Below are 19,042 nucleotides of genomic sequence, written 5' to 3' on the forward strand. Positions count from 1 at the left end.
AGCACCTCTCTAATCTCCACAGGGTCCACACTGAACTTCCCACTTCTGTCTTTGATTGGCCCTATTCCTACCCTAATCATTCTTTTACTCCTCACATACCGAGAGAAAGCTTTAGGGTTCTCCTTTATTCTATTTGCTAAAGACTGCTCATGTCCTCTCTTTGACCTCCTTAATTCTCTCTTTAAATCTGTCCTAGGTGATCTGTAACTCTCCATCGCCTCATCAACACATCAGCTTCGTTCTTCTACTTAAGAGATGCAATTTCTGTTGTAAACCACGGTTCCCTTACCTTATCACTTCCTCCCTGCCTGACAGAGACATGCCTATCAAGGACACGCAATATCTGCTCCTTAAACCAGCTCTACATTTCCATTGTCTGCATCCCAGCATTTTGCTACCCCATTCTATGCATCCTAACTCTTGGCCTAATTGCATTATAATTGCCCTTGTCCCAGCAGTAACTCTTGACCTGTGGCATGTACCTATCCCTTTCCATCGCTAAACTAAACGTAACTGAATTATGGTCACTGTCTCCAAAATGCTCACCTACAACTAAATTAAACACCTGGCGTGGTTCATTACCAAACACCAGATACAGTGTGGCCTCCCCTCTTGTCTGCCCTTCGACATACTGTGTTAGGAAACCCTCCTGTACACATTAAACAAAAACTGATCCATCTGTCGTACTGGACTTGCAGCATTTCCAGTCAATGCTGGGGAAGTTAAAGTCCCCATAATGATCACCCTGCTCCTTTCACTCCTACCCAGGATAATTTTGCTAATCCTCTCTTCCACCTCCCTGGAACTCTGCGGAGGCCTATAAAAACTCCAAGCCGTGTGACCTCTCATCTACTGAGGTAGTGTGGGCTGAGGTTAGAAACAGGAGAGGAGTCTTCAAAAGTTCTCTCAGCCACCGTTATGCAGCTCTACATTTCCACTGTCTGCATCCCTGCATTTTGCTACCCCATTCTATGCATCCTAATTCTTGGCCTAATCACATTATAATTGCCCTTGTCCCAGCGGTAACTCTTGACCTGTGGCATGTACCTATCCCTTTCCATCGCTAAACTAAACGTAACTGAATTATGGTCACTGTCTCCAAAGTGTTCACCTACAACTAAATTAAACACCTGGCGTGGTTCATTACCAAACACCAGATACAGTGTGGCCTCCCCTCTTGTCAGCCCTTCGACATACTGTGTCAGGAAACCCTCCTGTACACATTAAACAAAAACTGATCCATCTGTCGTACTGGACTTACAGCATTTCCAGTCAATGCTGGGGAAGTTAAAGTCCCCATAATGATCACCCTGCTCCTTTCACTCCTACCCAGGATAATTTTGCTAATCCTCTCTTCCACCTCCCTGGAACTCTGCGGAGGCCTATAAAAACTCCAAGCCGTGTGACCTCTCATCTACTGAGGTAGTGTGGGCTGAGGTTAGAAACAGGAGAGGAGTCTTCAAAAGTTCTCTCAGCCACCGTTATGCTATCCTTGACTAACAAGGCCACGCCTCCCCCTCTTTTACCACCTTGCCTGCTCTTAGTGAAAGATCTAAACCCTGGAACCTGCAACATCCATTCCTCATCGTGCTCTATCCATGTCTCCGAAATGGCCACAACATCGATATCCCAGGTAACTATATATGCTGTAAGCTCACCTACCTGATTTTGGATACTTCTGACGTTGAAGTACACACACTTCAAACTTCACTGTCTGCCAGCACATTCCTGTGACCCTGAAATCATGTCCCTGTCCTTCCTACTCTCATCCTCCTGTGCACCGTAACTACACCTCTGGTTCCCATCCCCCTGCTGAGCTAGTTTAAACCCACCCGAATAGCACCAGCCGGGATATTAGTACTCCTCTAGTTCAAGAGAAGACCGACCTGTTTGTACAAGTCCCACCTTCCCCAGAATAAGTCCCAATTTTCCAAGTACCTGAAACCCTCCCTCCTGCACCTTCCTTGCAGCCACGTGTTCAGCTGATATCTCCCCCTATTCCTTGCCTCACGTGGCACGGATAACAAACAGAGATGATAACTGTTTGTTCTAGCTCTCAGCTTCCACCCTAGCTCCCTGAAATCCTGCCTTACATCCCTATCCCTCTTTCTACCTATGTCATTGGTACCTACATGGACAACAACTTGAGGGACTGTGGGAGGAAACCGAAGCACCTGGAGGAAACCCACGCAGACAGGGGGAGAATGTGCAAACTCCACAGTGTCAGTCGCCTGAGGCGGGATTTGAACCCGGTCTCTGGCGCTGTGAGGCAGCAGTGCTAACCACTGTGCCATAATGTAAGAACTCAACACTTAAAATGATTCAATATATTCAAAGCAGTTTGTACTGGATATTCATTAAGATCAGTAAACTGAGAATTAAAATGTGAGGCAGCAGTGCTAACCACTGTGCCACCGTGCCGCCCACAAATGGTGGAGAGGCATTAGGGACACAAGAGGGAAGTTAACACAGTATTCCTAGCCTCTGACTTTCCCTTGCAATTATAGTATTTATTTGGAAGGTCCAGTGAATGGAGCCCCCAGAATGTTAATGACGTATATTTTGTATTCTGCTATTTAGCACCCGAGAATTAGCTCAAAATAGGTCAAGTTTTAATGGTATTTCACCTTTAACTTACTACTTTAGGGAAAAGAAAGCACACAGCAATTTAGATTAGATTAGATTACATTACAGTGTGGAAACAGGTCCTTCGGCCCAACAAGTCCACACCGACCCGCCAAAGCGCAACCCACCCACACCGCTACATTTACCCAGTACCTAACACTACGGGCAATTTAGCATGGCCAATTCACCTGACCTGCACATCTTTGGATTGTGGGAGGAAACCGGAGCATCTGGAGGAAACCCATGCAGACACGGGGAGAATATGCAAACTCCACACAGTCAGTCAGTCACCTGAGGCAGGAATTGAACCCGGGTCTCTGGCGCTGTGAGGCAGCAGTGCTAACCACTATGCCGCCCAATTTAAAAATGAACATTTTATCATCGGATTCTTCAATTTCAGAAATTATTCCTGGGCACATAGGCATAGTTAAGAACATGGTGTAGAACACAAAAGGACAAATCCCTGAGAAAGTTCCTTTAAGTGTCAAATTTTTAAGAATAAACATTTCCTATTAGGTTGCTTTACTCAAATATATTTTAACATTTTCAAGTAATGGTATTAACAACGTTAATAAGCCACTTGCATATCAGTCTATTTCATGTCACATTCAACTTTATAGAACACATTTCTCTAAATCTTATAGTTTTAATGTGACTTAACATTTAACACATCTGCTTTGTTGCAAGTTATTTAACATGGATATCATGAGATACAAATAGAGCTCCAATCCCTTCATAAGAAATAATGAATTAGGAAAGACTGTTTTGTTCATTGTTACACTTTCTCCATTGCACCCAATCAGGCCAGACTAGCACATGTGTTCAGAGATGACAACCTTACTTGTTTACCCATTATTCAATGTTTCTAAACTGACCTGCTCTTTGACATGGTTCAGGTCACAGTGAAGAGTAAACATGTTTGTGTTCGAGACAGATGATTCTAAAACAGATTTTTCGGGCTATAAATGAGAGTCTTTCCTGTTGTAGTATAATCACTTCCAATATTTTCATTTCACTAAGTATTGACTCCGCCCTCACCATAGCTGTAGTCCCCCTGTAGCAACTTTAAATGTTTGGACACTTAATACAAGCAATAATGGTTAAATGAAATTCTTATCTTAAATTTTCCTTCAAAGGAAAGGACCATGGCAAGAATTAGTAGTAGACGCCTTCCTAACTTGATTGGAAAACACTAGCAGACTGACCAGATAGGCCACGTTTTTGTCAACCAGGCTAACCCAAGTACTAGGAATTTGTATTACAATTTGTATATACAAGCAGACTTCCACCTCAACAATGTCAAACAGACAAGAGATTGGGGGGTTAATCATAAGGAACCGCAAAATCTACCCCCTACAAGCTACATCAGCAAACAACCTTCATAATGCATGACAACCAATAGTTACAACAAAGGAACCTGGGAATCATAAAAAGATGTTAATTCCTATTTAAAAAATTACAATTTCCAAATAGAAGACAAATTAATGTGAAGTTTCTAGAAATGTAATTACAGGGTTGCTTTCATACAAAAATGACAAGAAAAATACCATTCAACAACAGCACAGCAGCATTATTGACCTATTTGATGCTGTATCGCAGTGGTTTGACACAATAACAGGTAACAATGCTAAAACCTTGGAGCTATGGAATGTCCTATCGACCACCCTCACTCCCCCAGACCTCCACAAGAGCTTGGCTGCACATAATAGCAGCATTCTTTTAACATTTCCAACCAGATTGAAACAGTGCCAGAGAGTGAGCGTGCCTCGGCATTCTTGAAATTAAATTTCAAAGAGTATTATGAAACTAATGGTTGCTTTCAGATCCTTATATGCAGGCCAGCATCGTCATCAGCAGTAGAAACTACTCATTATATGGGTTGTACTAAATCTTTGAGTTGTCATGTGGAAATCTATTACCCAAATTATTATGCAGCATAAATGTGATGTAAAAAACCAAACTAGATCGAAATCTTATATGTGACTAATGTATATATTATGCAATGTGACATTATTAATAGCTGTATGATAACAAAGACCACAGAGTGCAAACATCACAACACTTAGTTCCAGAGAAAATATGTAAAATCAATGTTTTCTGCAAAGCAAAATTTGGGTTTGAAAAGCAGAAAGAGGTGCATTTTTTTCAGGTCAGAAAGGAGACTTAACACTGCATATTTCAGAATTACTGTCGATAAAAGACTGAAAGAATGGAATAGAAGAATTAATATAGAGAGCCTCAGCAAGGGTGTGGGGAGTAATAGTGGACTTCAGCATTTTGATTTCTGGGTAATACCACAAGGTGATTTAAAAAAGCTGACAAATTAATGAGATACTAAAACAGCACAATAGATCAACAACAACTGGCATGCTGCAGTACCTTTAACATAGAAGAACACTCCAAGCACATTCAGAGAGTTTAGTTCGACAAGAACAAGCACCCAGATAATAGGACAGATGGCTAAAAAGGTTTAGGGAAAAAGAGTGCAACAACTGGCATGCTGCAGTACCTTTAACATAGAAGAACACTCCAAGCACAGAGAGGTTAGTTCGACAAGAACAAGCACCCAGATAATAGGACAGATGGCTAAAAAGGCTTAGGGAAAGAGTGGGGTTTTAAGAAGGATATTAAACAGGTCGATGAGGTGTTTCCCAAGCTTAGGGCCATATGACTAAACACTAGCAGCATTGGAAAGATAGTCCTTAGCATCAGATTTTCAAGAATTCAGAGTGTAGCAACGTGGGTTGGGAATACTGAATAGTTGTGGCAATAAGGGAGAATACTGGGAGGAGAGTCGATGGGTAGGAGAGGGGGTTGGGCTGCCACCAAGAAAACACTTGCTATCATGACAGCAGCTAAACGTGAGGTGATGCACTTTGGGAAAAATAACAGGATGGCAAATTACTTGGTCAATGGAAAGATTCTTGGTGGTGTGGATGTGCAGAGGGATCTTGGAGTCCATGTGCATAGATCCCTGAAAGTTGCCACCCAGGTGGATAGTGCTGTTAAGGCGGCATACGGTGTTAGGTTTCATTGGCAGAGGGATTGCGTTCCGGAACCACAATATCATGCTGCAACTATACAAAACGCTGGTGCGGCCACACTTGGAATATTGTGTACAGTTCTGGTCGCCCCATTACAGAAAGGATGTGGAAGCATTGGAAAAGGTGCAGAGGAGATTTACCAGGATATTGCCTGGCCTGGAAGGAAGGTCTTGAGGAAAGGTGGAGAGACTTGGGACTTTTCTCATTGGAAAGACTGCAGCTGTGGGGGGATTTGATAGAGACATACAAGATGATCAGAGGATTAGATAGGGTAGACAGAGAAAGACTTTTTCCGAGGATGATGACGTCAGCTTGCATGAGAGGGCATAACTACAAACCGAGGGGTGATAGATTTAAGACAGATGTCAGAGGCAAGTTCTTTACGCAGAGAGTGGTAAGGGCGTGGAATGCCCTACCTGCTAAGGTAGTCAACTCAGCCACATTAGGGAGATTTAAACAATCCTTAGATAAGCACATGGATGATTTTGGGATAGTGTAGGGGGAACAAGCTGAGAATAGTTCACAGGTCAGCGCAACATCGAGGACCAAAGGGCCTGTTCTGCGCTGTATTGTTCTATGACCTGGAAACAGTCTATAATATCTGAAAAGGTCAGTGGTAATTGGAGGGTCTATCTCTTGAGGCAGGTGAAAGTGGAAAGACTGCGTAGGAAGGTAAATAACTCAGCGCTCTCAAAAGATTAAAAAGGAAAAGATTTGCCTGGCATGAAGTTAGGGATGCCTTGGTTATTTAAAGCTTAGACAATTTTTCCTGTCTATGTAAAATTCAGGTTACTCCAATCTAGCCTCAAAAATGGTGTTTAGGGTCAGCATTCTGGGTCTTCTCTGTATTGTTGCCCTCAATGAGTCACAACAACTAGAATGGTTCCATTATCCATAATTTCGCAAATACAAAGGAAAAACATCAAGTTATCCATCTCCTAAGCTCTATCCTATGTGCGCTGCATGAATATTTGGTAAAGCCAAAGGGCTTCACTTCTAATTTAATAACCCCCATCTCACTGTGGTCTAATATTTCTGTTTATGCTCAAATGGAGAGTGTGCGGACAATGAGCCTTTCTTTGGAGGGATGGGGGGGCTAATGGGAAGAATGGAGTGATGGAATTTAATGAGATGATGATTAGTGTGGAACCATACTAATCAGAAAAGGTACCTTTAAGTGAAGGAGATAGAAATGTGAGGAAGCTAATGCCTGCACCAGTACTAAAGAGTACTGAATGTAATGAACTCACAGGATATTGAATATTCAATTTCGAAAACTATTCTGTGTCACAATCTGTTGGCATGGTCCTCCTGTTAATTTAAGCCATTAATTGTTTAATCTGCATATGGATCTACTATAAACAGCATGTTTGAGAGTTAACACTTTAAAAATCTAAAAAAGTGGTCTTGTACATAAGATGTATGACTGTGTACATGGGAGTCAGTCAACATTAGAAAGGGTGATCACTTCAAAGCTTTACACATGTTGATAGACAGCTTTTTTTACACAAATGAAAATAATGAGTAGCAACATTTGTCATCCTTTTTCAATGGAGGTCATACATTTAAACCATATGGAACTCCAGATAATTCTCCAAATCATAAATAATGCTGAAGTATTAGAAACTTTGGCAAACTATTTCCCAAGATTAGGGCTTATTTCACCCAGAGCACAAATCAATTTTTTCTAACAGGAAAACCTGCCCAGTTAAAATAAAAGTTAAGTATACCCCCAGAGATCAAAACCACATGACCAATCTCTTTTGGGGAGGGGGGAGCTCACTTGCTGGCTGGACAGCGAGCAAGGTTCTGCTACCTTCCTCAGGATGGTTTTCTGGACAGCAGTGGATCTTCTCCAGGATCAAAGTGCTCAGGGGCAGAAATTCACCCTGTAGTACAGCTGGAAAGTCACAAGCAACACTGAAATCACAGCCGCAAAGGCTTTCAAAAAAATATTTTCCACATTTGGATTGTGGACTCAAAAGAGAAAAACAAATTTTTGAACAAAAATCAAGGATTGTTAAAGGATTACTGAAATAACACCAGAGGTTGGTATCAGTTGTCAAGTCACCCTTTATTCACACCTGGAGAGTCCTTGCCACTGAACCAGCTTCCTCAGATTCTGGATCAGTGGTGCTGGAAGAGCACAGCAATTCAGGCAGCATCCGAGGACAGGCTTCCTCAGAGCCAGCTCTCAGTGAACAGCACCTCTGACATTCCTGTTTATAATCGGTCATCCAGGGTTCCCTGACTGGGCTGTCAATCTGGTTCAATCAGAACTCATTCTATGAGGTCCAATCTGACCTCGTTACAATCACTACATCCCTCCTCCTCCAAGTCTGGGGACGAAGGCTGGGTTTTTTTTGTAGCTCCTCCTGAAACATTTCGGCACTGCGTCAGGTTCCTCCAGCTGTCTCTAATATGAGCAGCATGTAACGTGCAGTATTTTGCGTCTTATGCTCGCAGTAGCTCAAAAAATTTCCTTTTAGGCAGCATAGGCATTGAGGTAGTGACACCCGTGTGTCAATCTCAGATTCAGAGGTACTTCCAACGCTTTACAGAGAGGGAGAACCCACAAGTTCCAGACCAGTTAGAAAGGCTGTCAAGGAGCCAGGCATGTTTCATTCCCTCACCGTTTGCGACTTTGCAGCTTTCATTTGTTCCACGTGTTTGTTCAGGCTCATTGCATCTACCCTAGCTTTGTGTGTCACCAGACCCAATCTTGTGTTGACCATACCTCTTACCCATGCAGGGCCATTCCCATGATTCCTACACTAAACTTTATCCCATGAAGTAAACTGTCTCCCTTGCTTGGCAGAGTATTGTCTGTGGCATTGTCAGTCCTGATGCCATTTCACCCTCACCCCCAGTTCCAGCATGATCAGTGGCACAGTGGTTAGCACTGCTGCCTCACAGCGCCAGACATGCGGGTTCAATTCCCGCCTTAGGCAACTGTCCGTGTGGAGTTTGCACATTCGCCCCATGTCTGCGTGGGTTTCCTCCGGGTGCTCTGGTTTCCTCCCACAGTCCAAAAAAAAAATGTGCAGGTTGGGTGAATTGACCCTGCTAAATTGCCCGTAGTGTTAGGTGAAGGGGTAAATGTAGGGGAATGGGTCTGGGTGGTTGCTCTTCGGCGGGTCAGTGTGGACGTGTTGGGCCGACAGACCTGCTTCCACACCATAAGTAATCTAATCCTTTTAAAAAAAAATCTAACAATTGATTGGACTTCTGGACATGAGACAAAAAAAAAAAGACTTCTGGGGCGGCATGGTGGCTCAGTGGTTAGCACTGCTGCCTCACAGCACCAGAGACCCGGGTTGATCCCAGCCTTGGGGTACTGTCTGTGTGGAGTTTGCACATTCTCCCAGTGTCTGCATGGGTTTCCTCCGGGTGCTCCACAGTCCAAAGATGTGGAGGTCAGGTGAATTGGCCATGCTAAATTGCCCACAGTGTTAGGTGCATTACTCAGAGGGAAACGGATCTGGGTATGAGCGGGTTACTCTTTGGAGGGTAAGTGTGGATTGTTGGGCCGAAGGGCCTGTTTCCACACTGGAGGGAATCTAATTCTAAAAAATTTAACCTGATGTGGAGTCGCCTCCCCATTAGCAACTCCACTGGAGCTGTCCCTGTAGCTGCATGTGGGGTGGTCCTCTTATCAAATAGGAACCGGGACAGTTTGGTATCTAATAAAGGTGTTCTTCAAGCCTGCCTTTTATGGAGGTAAATTTATAAAATCAACAGACCACAAACCCCTGCTGGGTCTACTTAGAGGACAAGGCAGTGCTGCCCATAGCTTCAGGTTGAATTCAGCAGTGGGCTCTAATACTAAGTGCATGTAATTACGAGTTGGAACACCATCCAGGAGGCCAATTAGCAAATGTGGATGCATTGAGCAGCCTCCCATTGGCTGCTCTTTCTGCCAGACTATTGGATGATGGATAGTATGGAGCTGTCTTTATATGTTGAATACCTTTCGACTTTAGGAAATACTCAAAAACCCTACTGGAAAACAATGGCCTGTTATCTGTGATCAACACTTCTGTGAGTCTGCGTATTGCAAAAGACGTGTGTAGTTTTTCTATTGCTGTCCCTATGTTTGACGAATGAACTCTGTGCATGTCCAGCCACTTGTGGGCATCCCACAATGACCAAGAACATGGAGCTCATGAAAGAACCGACATAGTTGATGTCTAACCAAGTCTAGGGTTTACCTGGCCATTCCCACGAATGTGGTGGAGCTGCTGGAGGCATTTTTTTATCCTTTTTGGCTGTCTGGGCACAGCCCTACCAATGTGGCTATGTCTACATCCAATCCTAGCCACCAGACATTACTTCTCACTAACATCTTCATTCTGAAAACCCCTGGATGACCCTGGTGGAATTCAGTCAATATCTTGCTTTTACTTGGGACAATCACTCTTGCTCCCCATAATAATATGCCATTCTCTACTGTGATCTGGACTCTCCAGGTCCAAAATGGCTACAATTCGGGTTGTCACAACTCTTTGATTTCCCCAATCAGCACTAGCTGTTTCAGTTTTGCCAGGACCGGATCTTTCTACATCCAAAGTCTGATTTTGTCAGCGGTGACTGAAAGTATGTCCAGACAATTTAAAACCATTATGGAATCTTCCAGTGGCAGTACCACTGGTGGTGTACCTGCCAGTGGGAGGCTGCTCAATGCATCCTCATTTGCTAATTGGCCTCCTGGATGGTGTTCCAACTTGTAATTACATGCACTTAGTATTGGAGCCCACTGCTGAATCTGACCTGAAGCTATGGGCAGCACTGCCTTGTCCTCTTAAAGTAGGCCCAGTAGGGGTCTGTGGTCCATTATTATTATAAATTTACCTCCATAAAAAGGTATTGGTGGAACTTGTTGACTCCAAATATGACGGTTAAAACCTTCCTCTTGCTCTGGGCATATTTACGCTCTGCACTTGCCAAAGTCCTGGATGCATATGCTATAAAGCATTCCTCTCCACTAGACCAATGAGTTAATACTACCCCAGTGCTGTGCAGGGAGACATCATTTGTCAACACCAGATCTTGTTTGGGATTATAGTGTGCCAACACACCTTTGAGGATGGATAGCTATTTCATCACTTCCTTAAAAGCTATGGCTTGGCTATGAGTTGATGCAAAGTGGCCAGGATGGAGGCCAGATTATGTATGAACTTTCTGTAATTGTTCACCAGCTCAAGGAAAGACCTAAGCTCCGGTACAGACGCAAGAGCCAGGGCACCTTTGGTTGCCTTCACTTTATCTTCCAACCAGGTATAACCCGGTCTTGTCAAATCTGTAGCCCAAGTAGGTCACTTGGGGTGCCTGGAACATATAATTTTCCCCTCAGAGGCATACGCCCACCTCGGAAAAACAAAGGACTAGATTAGATTCCCTACAGTGTGGAAACAGGCCCTTTGGCCCAACAAGTCTATACCGACCCTCCGAAGAGTAACCCACCCAGACCCATTTCCCTCTGACTAATGCACCTATCACTACAGGCAATTTAGTGTGGCCAATTCACCTAACCTGCACATCTTTGGATTGTGGGAGGAAACCGGAGCACGCAGAGAAAACCCACACAGACACGGGGAGAATGTGCAAACTCCACACAGACAGTCGCCCGAGGCGGGAATCGAACCGAGGTCCCTGGTGCTATAAGGCAGCATTGCTAACCACTGAGCCACCATGCCGCCAAAGTTCTATGTCCAAGTTCTTGCAGTGCTCCTTATTTGTCTTCCCTGTTATTAGCACATCATCTAGATAAGTGGTGACCTGGGGTCGACCTTGTAAAACGTTATCCATCTTCTGCTGAAATATTGTACATGGATGGAAATGTGTTGCTGGAAAAGCGCAGCAGGTCAGGCAGCATCTAGGGAACAGGAGAATCGACGTTTCGGGCATTAGCCCTTCTTCAGGAAGCCCTTCTTCAGGAAATATTGTACAAGCTGACAATACTCAAATGGCAATCTCATGTATTGGTACAAATCCTATGGTAAGAGCCAGTCTAAGTGAATCCTTTTCAACCAATTTTGCCCCATCGAGACTTCCAATACAATCAGTGGTAACTATACCAGCTGCTCCTCACAACAGACCAAAATCAAAGTTGTACCCTTAATCTGCAAAGGTTCCCTGGTACAGGTTCTCAGTCTAGTCAAGGTCTTATACAAACTGAAGGGTTGGAGTCCAGAGTGACTTTTGTGAGAAACTGGTTCTGCAATCATTGATACAGCCGCACCAGTATCAACCTCAATCAGAACCGGGTGACCATTTAACCAGACATTTATTTTGGTTGGTTCTGATATGGATGTTGCTAAGCAATTTAACTGTTCCAAACCAGATGTAGCTGGACTTTCCAGGGTGCACACTTTCCTGGATACCGGCCTATGGAGTTCTCTAACTCATTTTAAGTATACTGGGACTCTTTGCTGTCTCAAGTCCTGCAGCAACTACAATGGCTTGTTGGCAAACCCTAAGAAGATTTTAACCATTTAGTGAGGCTTGGCTTTGTTTTGGGGTTTTGCTGTGTGTTGACCTAGAGTCCGTCTGTTCAGGGTATGCCCTGAGTGAGGCTATGCAATTACCTTCACTCAAGTTGTGTTCCCCAAGTTCAGTCGGATTGGCGAGGGTGCCTGCTTCGGAATACCCTGAAAATCACATGCTCCACTTATCACATTTTTCAATGACAAAGCTTGAAGTCCAGTTGGGCTTCAGCTAGTAGGTGCTTTTGCATGGTTACATTATTAATCCCACATACCAAATAATGTCTCAGCATCTCATTATAGGTTAAACCAAAGTCACATGCCTCTGCCAGCCATTTTGACCTAGTCAAAATTCCCCAAACAGATTCCCCAGTTCTCCAATTGCCAAATAAAATTGATAGTGTCTCAGAATTAGAGGCGGCTTGGGTTTTTTAATTTTGCTTAACTATATCTGCCAACTCTTGAAAGATTTTAGTATCTTCTGCCTCAGGGAAGGTTATGCTCCCAATAACTGAAAAGTGTGCAGGCCCACACACTGTCAGGAAAACCACACACTGTCAGGAAAACTACTTGCTGCTTTTTATCTGCCCCAATGTCATTTGCCCAGAAAAAATAGCGCATTCTTTCCACATACTGGACCCAGTCTTTGATGGCAGGGTCTAACTTTCCAAAGAAGGGCATGATGCCAGAAATGCTTACCTCAACTCAAAACCAACAACTGCAAATTTCTTCTGGAATGTGCTTTTCTCTCATCACTGACATAACGCCACAGAGGCCAGTATCCCATCACCAAGTGACCCTTTATTTAAATGTGGAGAGTCTTTGACACTGATCCAGCTCCCTCAGAGACAGCGCTCAGATAAAGAGAGGAATGACAGGCATCCTGTTCACACTGTCAGTCAAGGCTTGCTGATTGGGGCTGTTAATCTGGTCCAATTAGTGAACTCACATTTTATGAGGTCCACCTGACTAACCTTGTTACAATCACAATCACTGGAGTTTTTTGTAAAAGAAAGTAGATGGACCCTCATTTTAAGCACTATTTGTGTTGCTGCTGTTTTTAGCAGTGATAGGAGAAAGTGCAGAAAAGTTGGAGCCAAGGGTGTGTATAAATTGACATTCAGCCAGTAACTAAGTTGATTGGTTTAAAGACTAGATGCCAGTCATCAGTGACAAAGGCCTTCTACCTGCCAACCACCTTATGATTGGTTGTCAGGTAGTGAACAGCTGAAGGGCAAGTGAACAATATAGCAAGAAGCCTTCTAATCTCTGGCAGTTCAGGAGCCTTGTCACTTCTCTGCAGCAAAACCCACTTTAAACCTGAAGAAACCACCCCCGGCCAACCACATAAAGGGGCATAAAATACCACCTCCTCCGTCCAAACACTTGATAGCAATTAAATGACTTGGCTGAATTGTACAAAGCATGTATGAAATAGCTCATAAGATTTCTCATTTTAACACAAGTATTATCCATTAACCCCAAATCCAAATAAAATTACTAAGAAATTTCTCACTACCATATTTAAATATTGAAACATATAAACGGTCACACTCACCTGTTCAGATGGCTCAAAGTTAATTTCCTTCTCAGACTTCATGACTGTTTTAGTGCTCATGCAGGAATCTAACTTGCTATCCAGCCGTTCTAGTTTAGGCTTAATATTATGCATACTTGTATCATCCTTATCCAGTAAATAACGAAGTAGTGCATTTTCTTTCTTCTTAGGGCTCATTTGCTCCTGTTTAACAGTTACTTCTGCACCAGGAACTGAACTGCTCGTGTCCTGGTTGGGTTCTTTACCTGTGGCCTCAGCTGTCAGCTTTGCCAAGTCGACAGGAGAGGTGCTGTCCTGCAGAAGTCTGTGCAAAATTTTATGTTTTTCTTTCAGCGAGGGCCCGTGTGAAGAGGAGGTGTTGGTTGTGGATGATGTCACCGCTGAAGTAGACAGTAGTCCTGACGAATTTCCTGTGGAGTCCTTAACCGAATCCCCAGTGGCACTTGGCAAAGGGGAAGATTCCATTTGATCAGATTTAGTGATCAGCAATTGTAAGAGTTTTGTGTGGCCTTTGCCGTCATGCCCCTTGCTTTGCCCATCAGTCCTTTCTGCACCACCAAATGGATTTAAATTACTTTCACTGTTTTCTTTCTGCTCCCCAGAAAGTCCACTGTCCGACTGTCCAGTTGCGTTCTCTGGTTGGACTTGCTCACTCAACAATCCAAAAGAATCTTTGGAATCCATGCTCCCCTTTTTAACCAATGAAGAACTGATACCTCCCGGAGAATTTTGTGAAGTCACCACTTTCAGTTCAGGTGATACCCCATGGCCTTCACTCAGGGCTTGAAGTGCATTAAGGGAGTTGCTGGAGTAGCTATGGCTATTCCCTGTGCTGCTGCAAACTCCCACTGGAGAATGCATGTTTCCTATGGGAGAAAACTGGTTCGCTGAGATGCGAGGGCTTCCAACCATTCCAGGACTTCCACGATGCCTTGGAGAAAGCATGGAAGTCTGCTGCCCCACAGTTACACCAGGGCTACTTCTTGATGGGCTGTTCATTTTGAGTGCATAGTTACTACCCTGAGGAGTGGCTGCTTGCATGCCCGATACATGGTTCATTCCACCTGTAACAAACCTGTTTCCTGGCATCTGTCCCATGCCTGTTTGCTCCTTCAGGCCATTCATGGAGAAGCTTGTATTGTTGCTCATCGTCATCTCCTGGCCGGTTGCTGCAGCAGAAACCCCTGCCATGGCTGGGCTACTGGAACTTGGATTCATTGGCTTCACCATTCCTTGTCCAGTTGTTTCCTGATTCATCCCACAAACATTTTGTTCTCTGTAGTTTTCAACAAAATAAACAAGTTATACAACTGAAACGAAAATGTGGCATGCATGCCACTAAAATCAAAGTTCTTTTACAGAGAGGTGTTTGCATTTTTAAATATTTGACTGAGTTATGACCACAGTACTCGGATATTTCACATTTTCATCATTTAAACCAATATTGGAATGCATCACAGAAGCATCTTGCAAAGAAATAAAGATGATAGTCATCATATCTATTTTGATCAAAATTTAGCTCGAAAGGTGACAAAATTAAAGGTCTGTGCAGAAAGCTAAAAACATCAAAGTTAAAATGTTACACCTTAATGGTGTAGAATTAAGGCAGAGTATTCTGGCCACAGAGGCTGGAAGGTGGGAAGCATCTGTGTGCGAAAGATCCCCACCAACTTTCTACTGCTTACTGAATACATTGCTGGGTGGGAAGGCCCTACCTCAATCTTCCAGTCCCAAATATATGGTCAGCATGGACGGGTTTGACCGAAGGGTCTGTTTCCATGCTGTACATCTCTATGACTCTGTGGTGATTCATGATTATTTAAGAGCCTATTCCTGCCTGCACAATTATTGCAGCTCCAGGAGAGATGAAAAGGTGTGGATCCAAGAGAGTGGTAAAACGTCACATGGGCAATCTGCACTCATTTGTGCACCATTGAGAAACTGGACAAAAGGCAGGGGTCGCCAGTGAGAGTGATCCCATAGCCTCCCTGCAGTAAGGCACAGCTTTCCCACAGCCCCTCCATCATTCCCAATTGGGTAATGCCTTCCCAACCCTGCCTGCATCCCACATTTACCTTGGTCGTTGGGACAGTGGGTATACTCCCGGCCTCAGGATCTGACACACACGTGCCCGTGTGATATCCATTCTTTCTGGGTGTGATTTCCATTTCTGAAGGCCTGATTTCAGAGAAATGCCCTCCAAACTGCCCAACAGGATGAAACTTCGGCAGGCCTTCCCATGTAAGTCAGAGTCCAGTGGAATTCCTGGAATGATTGGAGGCCCTCACTTCTCAGCTAATCAATTTTCTCCTAAAGGGATCAGGGGGTCTTCAGCAGCAAAAGGAGCAGCCATTGCTACTCCAGCAACTCCCTTACTGACATGGGGAAAATCAGGGAAGAAGACAACTCATAAATGGCCAGACAGGCAGCTGGGTGAGTTGCCATCTTCCTCATCCTTCTCAATGTGGCATGCTTCTGGGAAAGCAATGGGCATGCCTTCCTATACCTCCCCCTTCATTTTGCCAACTCTTCCACATTCTCCCCCACCCCGCCCCCAAGCCTGTCTCTATAGGAAAAATAAAATTCAGCCCTACTTTTTAATCTTGAGTCTGAGGCTAAGTCTTCAAATCTGAAGCCATTATGCCTACATCATTCAGCTAAACTGGACACTGAGTAGGTACAAGGTACAATCTGGATTTTAGGCAATGCAACTATGCTTATGATGCCAATAATAAAACTCAAAAATGTGGCTCTGGCACAACATAATACACAACAAAGACAAAAGCATCATATTAGCTCCTTCTGGTGTTACTGCCATATTTTAATTTCAATGCCTAAACATACTTTAAACAGTAAGTTTGATTTTGAAACTGATCCGTGAAATATAAATAGTTCAAATTAACATGAAGGAATTTTTTTTGCTTACCTTTGAACAACATGCAGTGACATGATAAATTGAGGCTCATTGGTATTTGAAGTGCGCATAAGCCTGCTCCTTGTTTGTGCTGCAACCATCGTGCCGTCAGACAATGAAAACCGATACACAGGACTCAGAGCCTGTCCAAGCCTCAACACTGTAATTCAGAGAATTTGAGGAAAGAAAAGTAGCACATAATTTGTCCTAAGTGTTTGAAATATCAGGTATATTGCTTTTTTAAAAAAAAATCTATTTTCTAATCAAAGTACTGACTTACTCTGGGATACCATTCTATTGATCATTATCACACTTCAGTAGCTCACTCAGTGACCACTACATGTCAACAGGTTAAGCTCAAAGTCACAAGCATGCTATCCAGCAGCTGTTAGTAGAAGGAAAAAGGAATTTCTCCTCTCACATTCTAAGTAAATTAATATTTGCCAGCAGAGTCTTGACTTATCAGTAACTCCCTAAAAATCAGGAAACCTTCTGGCCTGTTACCTTCATAACATTCACAACTTCCATCTCTACTATCTTTGCAGCACTCTGTTTGAAAGGTTGTGCTAAAAGTGGCCATCTGATTAAAAAATGCAACATCTTTGCATACACTGGAGCAGACACAATTCTCTAAACGTTTTCAATTATATTTAAAGAAAACATGCTTATTAGCTTCCTGCACGGTTCATTAAGGTTACAGATATTTTTAATCAATCTGCTCAGACATGCTGTGACACGCCTGGAACAGGTGGGATTTCAATTCGGACGTCTTCATTGAATTTATAAGATGTTAATAACCTGTTCAGACATGCTCTGACACACCTCCACGGTGGGTGGCACCTGAACCAGACTTTCTGGCGCAGAGGCAGAGACATTACTACTGTGCTAGAAGACCCTTCATTGATTTGCTTAATTACCTTCACAAGCCTAGAAAAATGCAGGTTCATGTCCTAATGTGTGTCAATTAATCTTTAAAATGAGGAAAGCCCGGATTTCAATGGAGACTTTCACAATCACCCAATATTTTAGGAGTACTTTACAACCAATGAAATATTAACAAAACATAGTCAATGCTGTAATGTAGGAAATGCAGCAGGCCATACTGGATAAGTACATGAATAAGAACGTTTTGGAGAGATATGGGCCAAATGCATACAGGTGGGACTAGTTTAGTTTGGGATTATGGTCAGCATGGACAGTTTGGACTTAAGTCTGCTTCCATGCTGTATGACTATGAATAGATACGATATATAAATATTGGCTAGAACACTGGAGTTCTCTACCAGACTTTTCTGTGAAATAGTGCCAGTGCAACTGGGAAGGCAAATGCATCTTGGTTCAGCACCTCATTTGAAAGATAACACCTTCAACAGTGCAGAACTCCCTCAGTACTGTATTGGATTCTTGGACTTGAGCTTGCACTGGAGTCTTGTATTGGGTCACATTTCTACAACCTTCTAATTCAGAGGCAAGAGTGTTGCCAGATGAGTTATGGTTGAGAGAATATAAGGCAACAGTATGCCTGTGCCAAGAAACTGGGTTGTGGTGTTGGTGGCAATGGCAGCGGGTGGAGTATTGGAAGGGGGGGGGTATCGTAATATCCCCTGCAGTCAAGATTGATACAGAATAGTAAAGCTTTCAGATGAGGGGTTTTAGTAAGGAAAACTGGGAAAATTAATCATGCGTTTTCCAATGTACACATTTTACACAGTGCTTTACCGGAGAGGGAAAAACCCAAATGCTGGAACTCCGAAATTCATTAACAAATGGAAAACAGAATCTGGATTAACATTTCAGTTGCAGATGTTCTGACTAAGATTGCATTGTTCATCTATCCTTTTGCTTTTCAAACTCGGATGGATCTGCCATGCATTTTCAGCATTTTCTCAATTTATAGCCTCCTTTTTACAAAATGCCTTACCTTCATGATGATGCCTCTTAGCAAAAGCAATCTCTTTGTCATTTTGCAGGTGAAATCTTTGAATACACCTTCGCACCAAGTCTTCCCAACCTGGTTTCATTGATGCACGTAATGCATTTATATCTAGAGATATTAGTTTGCCTAAGGTTTTTTCAGAGGGGGAGAAAAAAACATTAGTCAAATCTTTCACAAAGGCAAACTTTGAAATTAAAAATGCAGTTGCATTCCTTTACCTGTTAAATCATGTCTTGTCGTAAAGCTTTCAGTGTTAGCAAATTGTGGTCTTTCCTTTATAGGGACTCTCCTTGCAACACAGATCAGGCAGGACTGCAAATCTGAAGAAAGAAAAACATTCCATTTAAATATCATAATGTTGTTTGGAATCTGATAGATTTTTCACACAAATATAGAAAGCATTTTCAACCAGTTACTTCTGAAGCAATTATTAGTTTCAGATACACACATCATCCAAGTTCCATCAGATCCCTCACTCTG

General features: G+C 43.1%; 2 protein-coding genes across 9 annotated transcripts in view; both read right to left on the reverse strand.

Moving 5' to 3' along the window:
• The window catches only part of kcnb2b (potassium voltage-gated channel subfamily B member 2b), an 891,048-nt gene that overhangs the window by 82,079 nt on the left and 789,927 nt on the right, over window positions 1-19,042 (reverse strand). The window lies entirely within an intron of this gene.
• Window positions 1-19,042, reverse strand: part of ncoa2 (nuclear receptor coactivator 2) — a 304,099-nt gene that overhangs the window by 55,476 nt on the left and 229,581 nt on the right. For all 8 annotated transcript variants that reach the window (XM_043689194.1, XM_043689197.1, XM_043689193.1 and 5 more), the window contains exons 8-11: window positions 18,781-18,882; window positions 18,548-18,688; window positions 16,639-16,786; window positions 13,713-14,988 (exon numbers count right to left, since the gene is read on the reverse strand). In XM_043689194.1, coding sequence (XP_043545129.1) covers window positions 13,713-14,988; window positions 16,639-16,786; window positions 18,548-18,688; window positions 18,781-18,882 — 1,667 coding nt within the window. The remainder of the gene's footprint in view (window positions 1-13,712; window positions 14,989-16,638; window positions 16,787-18,547; window positions 18,689-18,780; window positions 18,883-19,042) is intronic.

Source organism: Chiloscyllium plagiosum, chromosome 4 (assembly GCF_004010195.1).
Source record: "Chiloscyllium plagiosum isolate BGI_BamShark_2017 chromosome 4, ASM401019v2, whole genome shotgun sequence".
Classification (NCBI taxonomy): Eukaryota; Metazoa; Chordata; class Chondrichthyes; order Orectolobiformes; family Hemiscylliidae; genus Chiloscyllium; species Chiloscyllium plagiosum.